Genomic DNA, 14,781 nt, shown 5'->3' with positions numbered 1-14,781 from the left:
TCTTCACCCTCAAGGAAGCTGCCTTGTCGTGTTTTGGAAATTTGGTCAGATTTTTGGAATCCTCTGTTTTTATCCATTTAAATGCCTTAACAAAATTTGCCCGGTGACCCCCATTTTTCTTTTGATAATTGTTTCACACGTATAATGATAAGCTGTCTGTTAAAGACTTATGAAATTTTACTTTTTAAAAGCTTTAAATTTGTGGATTTGAAACTCGTCAATGATAAAGCTATGAAAAGTCAAGAGAGAACATTTTCCCGCCATATTTCAATGGCTCGAAAACAAGCACGGTGACCTATATATTTTTTGGCTATTTTGATTCCTTTATTAATCCCCTATCAGTATTTGCTAATGATTTGAAAAGTTAATTACTTTGAAACTGAGAAGCCAGCTCCCTTATACATGTAAGTTAAAAAGAGGACGGGATTGTGATTGAATAAATCAAAAAATAAAATAGAAAAAAATACCGAATCCATGGAAATTCGAAAGCCCTCTATCAAATTGCAAAATTAAATTCTTAAACACATAAACCGAAACGAAAACAATTTTCATAATCCTGACTTGCCAGATGCATTTTCTAATGCAGACAATGGTGGACTTCACTGGTTTTATAGCTAGCTAAACCTAGCTTTCACATTACAGTCGAATATAATTCCATAATATTGACTTATCCGTGTTTATTTCTGGCAAATATATTCACTGAGGGCCAACCAATAAATGAATGCGACCGTAAAAAATGGATAAAATTTATAAACATCAATCAAATATAACTGCTGTTCTAGTCTATAAATATCTGACGAAAGTTTTATATAAATATTATCTTTACTAACTCATATTTCTTGTGTATGCGACGATTCTATTCTTGTTTCATTTTCGAAATCTGTCTGTTCTTTTACACATGCCGAACAAAGTGTTCTTTTCAGTCGAACACAAACAAATGAACTGAAGTCAGCATTGAAGAAACCATAAATGAGCGGATTCACCACGCTACTCAACATCCATGAGCGGAGGAATATATTGAAAAGAATTAGTTCTACTTTCGATAGGATTTCCCTTTCATATTTTAGCGCCAATGTCCGCCATGTCATTAATCCAAGATAGGGGAGGAAACTCAGTATGAATGCCATACTAACTGACAAATTAACAACGTGTATTTCCTCAAATGTATGTACTGTTCACGAATCTTCTTCCGTCGATGCAATATGCTTCTTTTCTTCTTCAATTTCGTACCTCTCGTGTCAGAGTCGGAATCTGATAAATCAGATGTATATAAACCTTTTGGTTCTTGATTAGCTTGTGATGACATTTCGTTTTTATAATACAAAGAATTAACAATTTCCTTGCTTAGTGATATTTCATGGACTTTGCTTTTAATATTTGTAGAATTTATAGCATTTATTTTCTTGTTTGATTGCTGTGCAGTGAAATCGCTGAAACTATTTGTTTCTTTAATTTGCAAAAGGGGTATGAATGTACTCGTTGGTTGTTTTGCATAAACTACTGGCTTAAACCTTCTGAAGTTTGCATCAATTTCACTTTCACTTGTAGGCGGTGTGTAGTTGGCGTTAGCCGATTTTCGAGCAGTTGCCGAAAATCGGAACTTTTTGAGATGAAATAATTTCTTTCCAATAAGAATATACAAAACGATTAAAGTTGTTATACAACCAATGAAAATAAGGAAACAAACACCGTTATATATAGATATATAGACTTTGTATTCTTTATTTCGAATTGTCGTGCAATCGTATCCATTCAAACCTGGTGCAGACGATATATTTACGACATTGATGTCGTAAATAACGAGTGCTGGCCATGCAATACATAAAGAAGCAAAACATAAAACTCCAATGATAATCTTCGCCGTTGTCATGGTAATTTGAGTTTTAAATGGCTGACATACTTTCCGATATCTGTCGACCGCTACTGCAATTAAGACTATTCCAGACGCAGTACTAGAAAAGTAGTTCACAAACCGGAGAATTTTGCATGCTATTACACTTGGAAAGTTATAACTAAATCTTAGATCCACAATTTCTAACGGCATTGATACACAGCATAAAATAATATCATAAATCGCCATGGCAACAATAAAATAATATGACGGTGAAGGATTAACGAAGCATCCATAATAGTACGCTACAAGAAGATTTCCAAATAGTCCAACGAACATATAAATGCAAATTAATAAAATGACCGGAAGAACATTCATAGCCATCTCATCGTTTATCTGGTCAAGATGATAAGACATAAACATCGTGCTGTTATTCATGGTAACCTGCTGTACAATCCATTAAATTTACATTTCCTCTTTATTTTGTATTATCCACAGAAAACTTAAAAAAACTGTTTTCTATGACTAAATATTGTCTTCACTGAACATTTATGTTTAAATGCACAGTTTGATATAGGATTGAGAAGTTGTTCTTTTTTTCTACTTATGAAATATGATAATCCCATTTCCTGAGTGATGTTTACGACTTTCACAAGTCGATTTTACGTACACATTTCTGTATACACTGTAGGTATGTATGCAACCATCGAAATCACCAAATCCTATCTTTGAAAATGACATATCATTGCTGTCTTTGAACACGTCGGTTATGCATCCTAAGTTATATCAACATTTGTTTATTTCGTTGATATTGTAATTGTTTATACTATGCAAATGTCGCCAAGGACATAGTTAATGTACAAAATTCAATATACATTCAGGAAGTGGTTACTTTTGCGTGTCGGAAATACAAGATGTTAATTAGGGTAAGATGATCGTAATATTCGAGAGGGATCTCTGTCTAGGTTTATTGACATCTTCTGGTTTTCATTAGGTCTTTTGCACTTGTCAAATATCAAGATCAAGATGCAGGAAAAAAGAAAAACGTAAAAGATATTTTAACGTACAGTCTTCCGGGTGCCGTAAATAAGTATCTTTAGCTATAGAAGTTGCAAATAAATAAAACAACTGCTATACATCATAAATTGGTTAGTTATCTCCCTTATATGCTTCTGAGTTATTCATGTAAATTTTTCACAGCCATACAAATTAAGGAAAGAGAACCAATCTGAAATCAGAGACTTACTATAAAACAATAATAAACCCTATCAATTCAAAGAATGCGGCACCTGAACGCATTCTCAATGCACTTAATAATAATAAGATGATGACATGGCATATACTGCCTACGCTGGCACGTGACTATTGATGACAGAACGTGAAGATTGCCTCCAAAAAGCAAACTCTAAATAAATAAAGGAAGACGCATTTTTGATACACTGTAATGCGAAAAATATAATTTGTTCGGAATTGATTTATAGCATTTTTTCTATTTAATGTGCAAATTTGCATTTTACCCCTAAGTTCAATTTAAACATGTTGGCTATCTTGATTGGCAGGCGATGTAACAGGTCACATGTTTTAACTAGGCATCTCAATTCTGATCGTGGTCAAGTTTGGTTAAATCGGTGAAGTAGTTTCAGAGAAGATTTTGGTAAAATATAACAGTCGACGACGGACGACAAAACCAACAGATGATAAAAGAAGCACAATTAGTCTTTTATGCCTGATCAGCTAGAAAATTCTTGTAGACTTTATCAGATTAAATTGCATTCAATACCATTAAGTTTAATAAGAACAATATCAAACATGATTATACATACGTCTTGTAAATGAATAAGTGGATATGACATTCCAACATACAGGATGAAATTACATTAAATAACATTGTAGTTATAATGAAATTATGAAGAATACACGAAAGCAGTGCAATTTACATAAGAGTTTGAATGGGTTTTACAGATTAGAAAATAGAGAACAAAATTTGCAGAATGACTGGCAAAACAAATTTAGAGAAAAGTGAAAACACAAGGCAAACAGCTTAAAGTTGAAGAATGAAGGAGATAATGAAGAGTTGATAATTAAAGAGGGACGGAAGGTACCAGAGGGACAGTCTAAAATAAACTGACAACGCCATGGCTACAAATTAGAAAAGACAAACAGACAAACAACTGTACACATGACAAAACATAGAAAACTAAAGACTGAGCAACACAAACCCCACCAAAATCTGGGGATGATCTCAGGTGCCCCAGAAGGGTAGTCAAATTCTGCTCCACATGTGGCATGGCCACACAAAAAAATAAATAAAAATAAATAGGTTAAAAGATTAAAGAATATATAATTGGAAGACTCTCCTTCCAGACCCTCTTACAAAAGATAAGATTGAAAATGTGTACGTTAGTATTGTATTAAAATGTAGCATTGCTCTTATGTATAAGATGATCTAGTAGTATAGAACAGTGATTTAATAAATATATAGAATTTATCACTGCAACGAGAATGAAACATTATATCTCCAAGTGAGTTTCAATTGATCTAATGGCACTATTCTATATTGCAAATACTTTTTTAATGAATTCAGTCAAGTTAACTGCTTTAAGAGATAATATTATTAATAAATAGCATGTCTCTTTTGTTATGTTGCTATGAACATATTCCTCTTCTGTTATGTCAATGTTTAAATCTAATACAATTTTTTTGCATAGTCTTTTTATATTTTTACTGAATTGTTTCGGTTTTTTTCTTAAAAAAACTCATTTTTGTATGGAATATATTGTATCATTTTTTTGCAAAATTTTGTTATCAAATATTTCTCTTCTGTGATGACAACGTTTAAATCTAATACAATATAGATTAGATCTTTTAGATCTAGTCTTTTTACCTCTTGTTATATCTAGCATTCTATCGGCATTTTGACAAATATCAAACGTTCAGTTTTTTCCTACTCCTTCCCTAAGCGCATATATATATTTAGTTGACTGTTTTAGATCGTAATGATAGAAATTTTGTGTACTACAAATGTACTAGTCTTGAAAGGGTACAATGGTAAATATTTATATAACTCAAGTTTATTTTAAATCTTGAAAAAAACCATAAAAAATATAACAAAGTGTACAAATAAAAACAAATCTGAATTAAAAAAAAGCATTAGTTTTAATATTAAATTTTTTTTTATAATCAAGTTGTACGTGACGATTCTTGTTTTGAATTAGTTTCGTATTTTTGCTTATTTCCGCAAAAAATACATCTTTGCAAACCACCAAAGACAAATGAACTGAAATCAGCATTGAAAAATCCGTATATCAAAGGATTCACCACACTACTAATAATCCAGGATCGTAGAAATATGTTATATGCAACAAGTTGGTCTTTTGTCATCAGGTTTCCTTCATGTTGTGGCACAAGTGTACGCCAAGTCATCAAGGCAAGGTAAGGGAGAAAACTCAAAATGAATGCCAAACTGACTGAAAACATTAATAACGTGTATTTCTTTAAATGTATATACTGATCTCGAACTTTCTTTTTCCTTTGTACCAGGCTTCTCTGTCTGATATTTCTAGACTCATATTTTGAATTTCTGGTGTCAGAGTCAGAATCCGTGAAATCAGACATAATGTTCAGTGTTTTAGGCTGTAAATTAGTAGGCGAATTTTCTACTTTTGTACTTGTGCTATTCAAAGTTGAGAGGATAGTATTGTCTTTTCCCGTTAATAATGGCGTTATGTTGTTTGAATTCAGAGTCCTTTCAGGAGAAGACACATGTGTTTGTCGTTTTCCTTGACTATATACCGAAGCATTATAGTTTGCATCTTTAGTCTTGATTATCTGCAATAGTTGTATAGGTTTTTGAGTTGGTTTAATGTCATGTTTAAACCTTCCACTATGGCTATGTATCTCACTTGAACTAGTCGGCGGGGTTTCGATATTCTTAGATGATTTCTGAGTTGTAGTCGAAAATCGAAATCTTTTCAGATGGCAAAGTTTCTTTCCAACAAGAATATAAAGTACTGTGAGCGTTATAATACTAACAAGGAAAATGAGAAAACATACCCCATTGAAAATTAATATATACAATTTGTATTGCTTTTCTCGTATTGTAGTGCAATCATATCCAATTAATCCGGGAAAAGACGAAATGTTTACGGCATGTATGTCGTAAAATACAAAACCCGGCCAAGAGATACAAACCGAGGCAAAACACACAAGAAGTATGACTATTTTTGCCATTTTCATAGTAATTTGCGTTTTAAATGGCTGACAAACCTTACGATATCTATCAACAGCTATCGCAATTAGCACCAAACCAGTACCAACACTAGAAAAGTAGTTTACGAATCGGAAAATTTTACATCCAATTGCACTTGGAAATTTATAACTGAACATCATATCTACAATTTCCAATGGTATGCAAATACAACATATTATAAGATCAAACACTGCTACGAGGACGATGAAATTGTAGGATGGAGACGGTTTAACAGAGAATCCATAATAATATATAACTAAAGGATTTCCTAATACACCTACAACCATATAAATACAGACAATTGCTATTACTGGTTGTAAAATAACAGCCATTTCATCGTTCGCCATATCAAGATCGTTAGCAGTAACATTTAGCCCTGTAGAATTATCCATCCTCACTGAATTTTAAATTGTAGAAGGTTTACGATGTTGATTTATGTTGATTTCGCCATTGACGGCTCTATTGTTTAACACTATATAATATTAAAACTAGTCAACGATAGTAAATCCATACAAATTAGATAGTGAACTATATCTAAAATCCAAATCGCAATTATAAGACGATTTCTTATAATCTTCATCATTTCACATATTCTTTATTATAAATATCGCTCATACATCATGAATCTTTAAATATATATTTCAAATTTATTCTACGTGCTTCAAATAATGCACAAGTCCACTTTAAATGAGTACTTAGATTGACAAGTGGTCAAAATAAAGGAAGTACACGCCTGCTGATAGAGAAGGAAGATGCGTAGTTTAATGGGAAAACAGGTCAATTACTTCAGTATCAAATGTCTTCCGTTTTAATCTTAACTTTCAATCATGTTTTATTATGGCGAAATACCACCAAATCATAGTACGTCTATACCGGTGGCATACGAAAAAAGTCGATAATTAGTATTCCATTGAATTTGACAATTGAAGGAAAATAATTCTTCATTTCATGGCAATACAAAGTTTCTTAGTCCTAAACATATATCTTGGGTGTTTGAAATCACCAATCCTTTTTAATTTGGTGTTTCTCTAGAATATTTTGAAAACTTGAGGTATCATGGTTACTAAAGCCTGTGAAGAGAGATGATAATATGGTTGGTTTTCTTCCAGTGGTGATTATTTTCTTATATGCGATCAAATGGTCTGTGAAATTTAGTCTATAGTACACGACAGGATAAAACTATACTCATGCCAAGTATTTGTTTTATTTGAAACAAAGATAGGTTCTGTACAATTGTTTTTTAATAGTACAAATTTAACACTATAAGACTAATATGGATAAACCAATATGGTATTACAACTTATGAACTCAAATTTGTAATGATTCATTACACTCATATGCCACATTTTCTTAACTGTGGATATTAAAATGTACAGTTATCTCATAATACTGTTAAATTTTGCATGTAGTACTTGATATTTAAACAATAATAGCTATGAACCCAACTTTAAATTCAAATTGACCTTTTTCAAGATGACTGCCATCAAAAATCAAAATGAAGGTTCTATCGTGTTGACGGATTGATAAATATTATTTAATATTTATGCATAGATTAAATACAAGTGGATTTATAAATGAGTCATTTAAAAAAAGAAGAATTACAAAATGTAGGTCAATATAATAACCGCCAGTACATGTAAACAATCGGAATCTTTTTAGATGGCAAAGTTTTTTTCGAACCATATTATAAATTACTGTGAGCGTTATAATGCTAACAATCAGAACGTTCTGCAAGCAGCATCCATGTATCCAGAGAAAACAATCTCTATAATATTGACTATGCCTTTTTATAATACTTTGTTACATAAATGACGTAGCTCTGTACTTATACATCCCGTCATTGTGTTATTGTACTATGGTAAGTTTGTGTATTCTTGTCTTTATTTTTTTGCTAATATGCTTGGTATATATGCCAATGTGTGCCTCTTTGTTACATATTTTTTTGGTTTGTAGTGAATAAGATTTAACACAATGTTGACTGCTGTATTTTTGACATTTTCATTTACTAGTATTATATAATTTATGTTTGTTTTGGTCACGCATGGTTTTCAATATAATGACATTTGATGCGACTGTCATACAAGTGAGAGGTTTAAGTAGCTATCAAACCAGGTTCAATCCACCATTTACAAGTGGGTTTATTGCATGTACCAAGTATTTGAAAGTGAACTGTAACTTTTACAGATGTGTTCGTGTTGTTCGTCTGAGCCGGATTACTTGATTGGTACACTAACAATCGATTACGTTTAAAAAAGATTATTCCGTTGGTTTTCCCGTTTGAATGCTTTAACATTAGTCATTTTGAGAGCCTTTTTATAGCTTCTGTTCGTTATGAGCCACGGCTCCGGGTTGAAGACCGTACTTTGATCTATAATGTTTTACTTTTAAGACAATTGTGACATGTCTGGAGAGTTGTTTAATCGACACTCATTCCACACTGTTGACCTTGCGTTTTTGATGTGTTTTATTTGATTTTGCCATGTGATTAGAGACTTACCGATTTTATTTTCCTCGGAGTTCAGTATTTTTGTGATTATACTTTTTTATATATAGGTCCGTTTCAACAAGAGAGAAACCAAACGACATACATTACAAAAGTGCATCTAAAGTCTAGGTCAATTGCTTGGTGTCTATGCTATATATATATATATATATATATATGTTAAGCTCTCCGTCGATCCGAGTCAAACAATGTGAAAATGAGAACAGGAAATGTTTACTGTTGCGGACATATAATTGTTTTTTTGTTTCATACAAGGTACTGTCACAATTTATCAACAATTAAATAAAAAACTTCTTTAACCTCAACATTTGCTATCTTATAGAAGCGCTTTTGAAAAAAAATAGTTTTTATCACCGCCTGCGATAAAACAAGAGGGGCTTATGTTTTTTTTTCTATGTATCCGTTCGCTAGTCTGTTCCATAACAGGATATGTTTTTGGGGTCTACAGGGTTTTTTTTCGAACGTAATTTTGATTTTTCAATTTTTGCTAGACTCGCTAATATTTTGGCGTTTATAGATTTACTTTTGTAAAAATCTATAACCTGTAGTTTAATGCACACATTATTCATCAGCATTTTGTTATTGGCAAACAGACGTACTTATTCTAAGAACCTTCATCCTACCAATTGTTTCAAATGGGCGTTGCTTTAATTAAAGTATATATGTGTCTGTTTGTTTTGATCCCACATCTTTGTTGATATAATAGAATTTGATTTGTCATACAAGTGGGAGTGTAAAGCTATCTACAAAAAAAGGTTCTAAATTCTACATATGAAAATGCCTGTACCAACTCTGGAATGTACAAGTAGTTATCTATTCGTTTGATGTCTTAAGCTTTGCGTACTACCATTTACATAGTAATGAGTGACTTTCCTTTTTGAATATTCCGCGGAGTGCAGTATTTTTGTTATCTAACTTTTTAATAATATATAGAAAAAAACTTATTCATAATAACACTTAAAAAAACTCCAATACATTAATCGATCAATGCTGCTCTGTCTTATTTTTTGTGGCTGGTCGTATAATGTAAAATGAAAAACTACACACACTATGTACATAATCGAAATTTATATCAAACATTAACAATTATATGAAAACAAATTACACCCCTTAGAAAAGATAGACTTTTCCAGAATTTTATGCTTTTAAACAAACAATTCAAATAATCAATTTAAGCCAAATTTCTTTCATTTTATTACAGCTGTCAGCCATGCTTTTCCATTTCTAGTTAATATAATATACAGTCTTTTTTCTTAGAGACGCATATGAGTTAAAATCTATTTTTATCGGAAATTGGTCTTGTAAAATAGGCTGGCAAGATGACAAATAAGGCTGCAATTTAGTCAGGTTAAAAAAAAAGGCGACAATACACATCTCTTCTTAAATGACGAACAGGTTAAAACACTGAAAAAAAACACCAGCACAGTCCTATAGGATTACTTATAATAATCTTGTATCAAATTTTAAGCTTTTTCTATTAGATGAGCTTTTTAGGAGACGCACCGTTAAAAAATGAACAACAAAATTAAGATTTTTTTATTCAAAGAAAAACGGACTAATAGAACTTTAAAATTATTAAATGAAGCTATTTAATTTCAGCTGTTCGTATTAAATATCAAACTAATTTTTCATAATATATTCTGTTTTTATTAATCATTTATTAAACGATACATGAATATTGGAATCATTGCAGATTGTTACAATTAAATTGTTTGGGATGCCTCCTGTTTAGATTGAATATCCGCTCCTGTTGATTTAATGAAACAAAAACAAATACATTTTCTAATATTCTTAAAGAAAAATGACCTAAACTCTGTGTTGAAAAATCCGTAAATTATTGGGTTAACAACACTAGATATTAACCACGAACGAAAAAAGATATTATAAAGAACCAGTTCAAGATTGGACATTAAATCAACTTCATACTGAGAAATTAACGTCTGCCATGTCATTAAACCAAGATAGGGTAGGAAACTAACAATAAAACCTACACTTATTGATACCATCAATAATGTATACTTTTTAAGATGTATATACTGCTGGTGGATTTTGTTTTTGCTGTTCCTAATGTGCCTTTTTCTTGCCTCTGTATCTAGATCTGTAATATTAGTTGATATTTCCATTGTTCCAGGCTCGTGAAATTCGTTATCTAAATTTTGTATTTTGCTATTAACACAGCAATGTAAAACGACTCCTCTAAGTTTTGTAAAAGGTGTTTCGGAATCAAAATGTTTACCAGTTGGAGAACACGCTATTTCGGAATTTTTCTTATCGCTGCATCCTTGGAGGATATTTTTGTCATCGTTTGATGCTTTGATGTTGACCGGAACAGCACCAGTTGACCTGAAAACAGCAGAATGTGATTTACATGGTTTGTTATACGACTCTAGATCAAATGAACTGGTAGGCGGTGTATACGGCATATTAGAGATTTTCCGAGTAGTATCCTCAACACGAAATCGTTTTAGATGCCATAATTTCTTTGCTATAAGAATGTACAAAACAGTCAGCGTGGTGATGCAACAAATGAAAATAAGAAAACATATTCCATTGAATATTGATATGTAAAGCGTATATCGAGCCTCTCTTATGGCTGTGCAGTCATATCCTACTAATCCAGATGTAGCACTGATATTTACGGTACGAATGTCGTAAATAATAAATGATGGGCTTGCGATAAAGAAGGCCGCCAAACATAAACATCCTGTTATAATTTTGGCTGTGTTAAAAGTTATTTGGGTGTGAAATGGCTGACATACTTTCCTATATCTATCAGCGGCTATTGCAATGAGAATAAAACTTGATGCCATGCTACAAAAGTAATTCCCAAATCTGAAAATTTTACATGCTGTTGCGTCCGGAAATTTATAATTAAATCTCATGTCAACGATTTCTAACGGCATAGACACAAGGCAAACAATAAGATCAAACACGGCCATTGTAACGATAAAATGAAATGATGGAGAAGGTTTCACGAAAACACCATAATAATATATTACTAGAGGGTTTCCAAATATTCCTGCAATCATATAAACACCAACAATTAATATAACCGGAAGTAAAACTGCAGCCATTTCATCGTTCACTCTGTCAAGTTCACCAAACTTTACCGTAGTCCTGTTATTCATATCTCCTGATTAAATGTTTTGCTCCACAGTTTATGTACCAAACATATCTCACTTCGAAGTAAGTAGGAAGTATCTTACCAAAATGTGTTTTTTTTTTATTTATCTCTTGTCAGTTTTCTGCTCTGCGGTTTTTGAATGGCAGTCCTGTACATAATCAACAATATATATATGTACTTTAAGATGAACATGTAATTTTCTTCCTTCCGTCACTAATAATTTTTAACAACAAGTCGCACTAAATGTTTTAGCAATTTGTCGATGTGTGTCGAATAGTCTTATCATTACAATCTTCTTAACTTAACCACAACTCTCGAAGTCTGTAAAAGTGAACGAGTTTATCGTAATATAGATAGAATCCTTTCCTGATCAATTAAGATTTCGAGTACGCTTATCGTAGAATCAACCAATACAAATTGTACTTTTGTGTTATGACCGAAAGCAAGGATCCGTGTGATTGGACAAATTTAAGCATATACAGAACACGACTGTACAAGTTGGGTGAAACAGTATTAAAAACTCAAAGACACAATATGAATTAATTTTGATGAAATATAAAAAAGAAGATGTGGTATGATTACCAATGAGACAACTATCCACAAAAGACCAAAATGACACAAACATTAACAACTGTAGGTTACCGTACGGCTTCAACAATGAACAAAGCCCATACCGCATAGTCAGCTATAAAATGCCCCGATAAGACAATGTAAAACAAATCAAACGAGAAAACTAACGGCCTTATTTATGTGAAAAAAAATGAACGAAAAACAAATATGTAACACATGAACAAACGACAACCACTGAATTAGAGGCTCATGACTTGGGACAGGCACATACATAAATTATGTGGCGGGGTTAAACATGTTAGCGGGACCCAACCCTCCCCTAACCTTGGACAGTGGTATAACAGTACAACATAAGAACGAACTATAAAAATCAGTTGAAAAAGGCTTAGCTCATTAGATAGACAAAAAATACAAATGGACGTGGCTGGGTACTTATACATTCCGACACAAAAAGACACAATGTGTGATTTTCGTAAGAATTTTATTCATTTTGTGCTCATACCCTGTCAATATGTCCAGAAGCCCTTTCAAAATATACGATGATAGGCCGTCGGAAGGGGACGATAAATGGCTGACCCGTGTTAAGAGAGCGCCATATATCTTGCACGTCAAAGACACCCTTGTAGAGTTGGAAAAAGAGTAGGCTAATGCCGCTACAAGGCAACACTCGCACCCCCAACGTTGACAAGATAAATATAAGTTGCAAAACTATAAATAAATATGTTTAAACTAAACTAAAATGAAATAACTACCGTTATCAATATATTGTGTGTAGTATAGATTCTAGTTAAAAGATTTAATTAAATCTTAAATGGTTATAATTATCCGAATTGACCAGAACATTTTACCGTTGCACCTTGAGCTGAATATTTTTAATACACACAATAGCAAGTATATCATTTAGTGAATTTATCGAGAAAAATGGATTTTTTATCAATCTATGGGATGAATTTTTTTTAATTTAGGAAATTTTACCAGATAACTGGATATCAAATGTCAAGTACTAGTCTTATAACTTCCCTTTTAAGATAATTTAATTTTTTGGATGTAACGCGTCTTCTGATTAGATGACGTTATTTTGTTATGAGCCCGTAGACATAATTTAGTCATGTGACCGTGACGTCATCAACGATTTTTCATGGTTATCAACGGTTTAAAATGGAATTTATAATTAAATTATAAGAAATGACTGTAATATTTTTTCTGTCTATTCGAAATAACATAAAAAAAAAACTGACCCCATATATATCGTATTAGGTCACTAGCACACCATGTAAACAATTTATCTTATCGACTATCTTAACAGGTCGTATTTAGACTAGTGACCTATACAAGTTTCCAACTATTCAATAACGTTAGTATTGAGAACCTACTTTCATTGGTCTATACAAAACAAATGCCAACCATAACAACTGATAAGCTTTAAATATGTTTAATTTATTTATTTCAATCGTTCATCATCATGATTGAAATGTCTGTTGAAACTTCCTTTTTTTGCAATCTTCTTTTTATCTTCTTTAATAATTATCTGTGACGACATGAACTTCTTTAGTTTCGTAATAAACAGGGCTTTTAATAAAAGCAGTGTCTTGTTTCGATCGAGTTGAGTGATACTTACTAGTATAACAGGGATCACGCACCCTACAAGCGTTTAGTTGTAAGATATGATTAAATATGAGTCAATTATAACAATTACTATTGTTCCTGTTTTACAAGAGGATTGATCGATAAAGGGCGCTTGGTTCCTGAAGAAATAGTACAACCTACCAAGTTTATGACGTTCTATAAGATACTTTTGACGAGCAGTTGCGTTATTAGTACGGTGACCAGACCCAATATTTTTTAGATTCGTCAAACATACTATATGGCTATATTATATATCATTGGATTCGGGAAAATGAGTACTATTGAAATATCGATGTCGTCAAAAAGAAATGTGGTAACAGTTTTGCATAAAATGAGGTCAAAGGTCAAATTTTGTGTTTATTTTTTTCTTCCATACTTTCAAAATTTGAAGAAATATATATAACAATTTAGGTTAAATTCTATATACAGACATTTTCTTCTAAAAATTATCAATGAATTATCTCGAAAATGTTAAAAAAAAAAATGAATAAGAAATCGATTTTTTTTTGGAAATTGGCGTTTTTCAAATACTTGTTCTATTACACAAAATCAACGCATATTCTGTTGAAATTACAATAGTTACCTTGCATGCTGACATTCACCCTCATCAAATAATATAAATATTAATTTTACCTGCATCCTACTGTCCTGAAGGCATATTTTGCATAAAATCATTCCGGAAATTCATTAAAACTAAAAAGCACTCAATACTCCGAAAATAGTTACAATTCAACATTCCAATCAAAGAGATCCACACAACAGAATTATATCTTCTGGTTAATTGTCAAGGAACATGATTTGAAATTTTCTTAATAATCCTGACCCTTTACAGGATCAAAGCCCCGGACATAAGGTTTTATAATGAACAAACACTTGAC

General features: G+C 32.0%; 3 protein-coding genes across 3 annotated transcripts; all 3 read right to left on the bottom strand.

Annotated features, from left to right (window-relative positions):
• Positions 1-730: 730 nt before the first annotated feature.
• On the bottom strand, positions 731-2,712 carry LOC134691054 (growth hormone secretagogue receptor type 1-like). The gene has a single exon (XM_063551252.1). The coding sequence runs from the start codon at positions 2,267-2,269 to the stop codon at positions 1,112-1,114; it is 1,158 nt and encodes a 385-aa protein (XP_063407322.1). The 5' UTR covers positions 2,270-2,712; the 3' UTR covers positions 731-1,111.
• Positions 2,713-4,984: 2,272 nt separating this feature from the next.
• Positions 4,985-6,761, bottom strand: LOC134691052 (uncharacterized). The gene has a single exon (XM_063551251.1). It carries the CDS (start codon positions 6,470-6,472, stop codon positions 5,012-5,014), a length of 1,461 nt encoding a protein of 486 aa, XP_063407321.1. The 5' UTR covers positions 6,473-6,761; the 3' UTR covers positions 4,985-5,011.
• A 3,343-nt stretch (positions 6,762-10,104) lies between these two features.
• On the bottom strand, positions 10,105-11,838 carry LOC134691051 (D(2) dopamine receptor-like). The gene has a single exon (XM_063551250.1). It carries the CDS (start codon positions 11,709-11,711, stop codon positions 10,287-10,289), a length of 1,425 nt encoding a protein of 474 aa, XP_063407320.1. The 5' UTR covers positions 11,712-11,838; the 3' UTR covers positions 10,105-10,286.
• Between the last annotated feature and the right edge of the window lie 2,943 nt (positions 11,839-14,781).

This window comes from Mytilus trossulus, chromosome 11 (genome assembly GCF_036588685.1).
Source record: "Mytilus trossulus isolate FHL-02 chromosome 11, PNRI_Mtr1.1.1.hap1, whole genome shotgun sequence".
In the NCBI taxonomy this organism is placed as follows: Eukaryota; Metazoa; Mollusca; class Bivalvia; order Mytilida; family Mytilidae; genus Mytilus; species Mytilus trossulus.
Note: the sequence above shows the minus strand (reverse complement) of the source record. Positions and strands in the feature narration are given on the sequence as shown.

Coding starts and splice junctions, on each gene's coding strand:
- LOC134691051 (XM_063551250.1), bottom strand. CDS start 11,711: ATGAATAACAGGACTACGGTAAAGTTTGGTGAACTTGACAGAGTGAAC.
- LOC134691054 (XM_063551252.1), bottom strand. CDS start 2,269: ATGAATAACAGCACGATGTTTATGTCTTATCATCTTGACCAGATAAAC.
- LOC134691052 (XM_063551251.1), bottom strand. CDS start 6,472: ATGGATAATTCTACAGGGCTAAATGTTACTGCTAACGATCTTGATATG.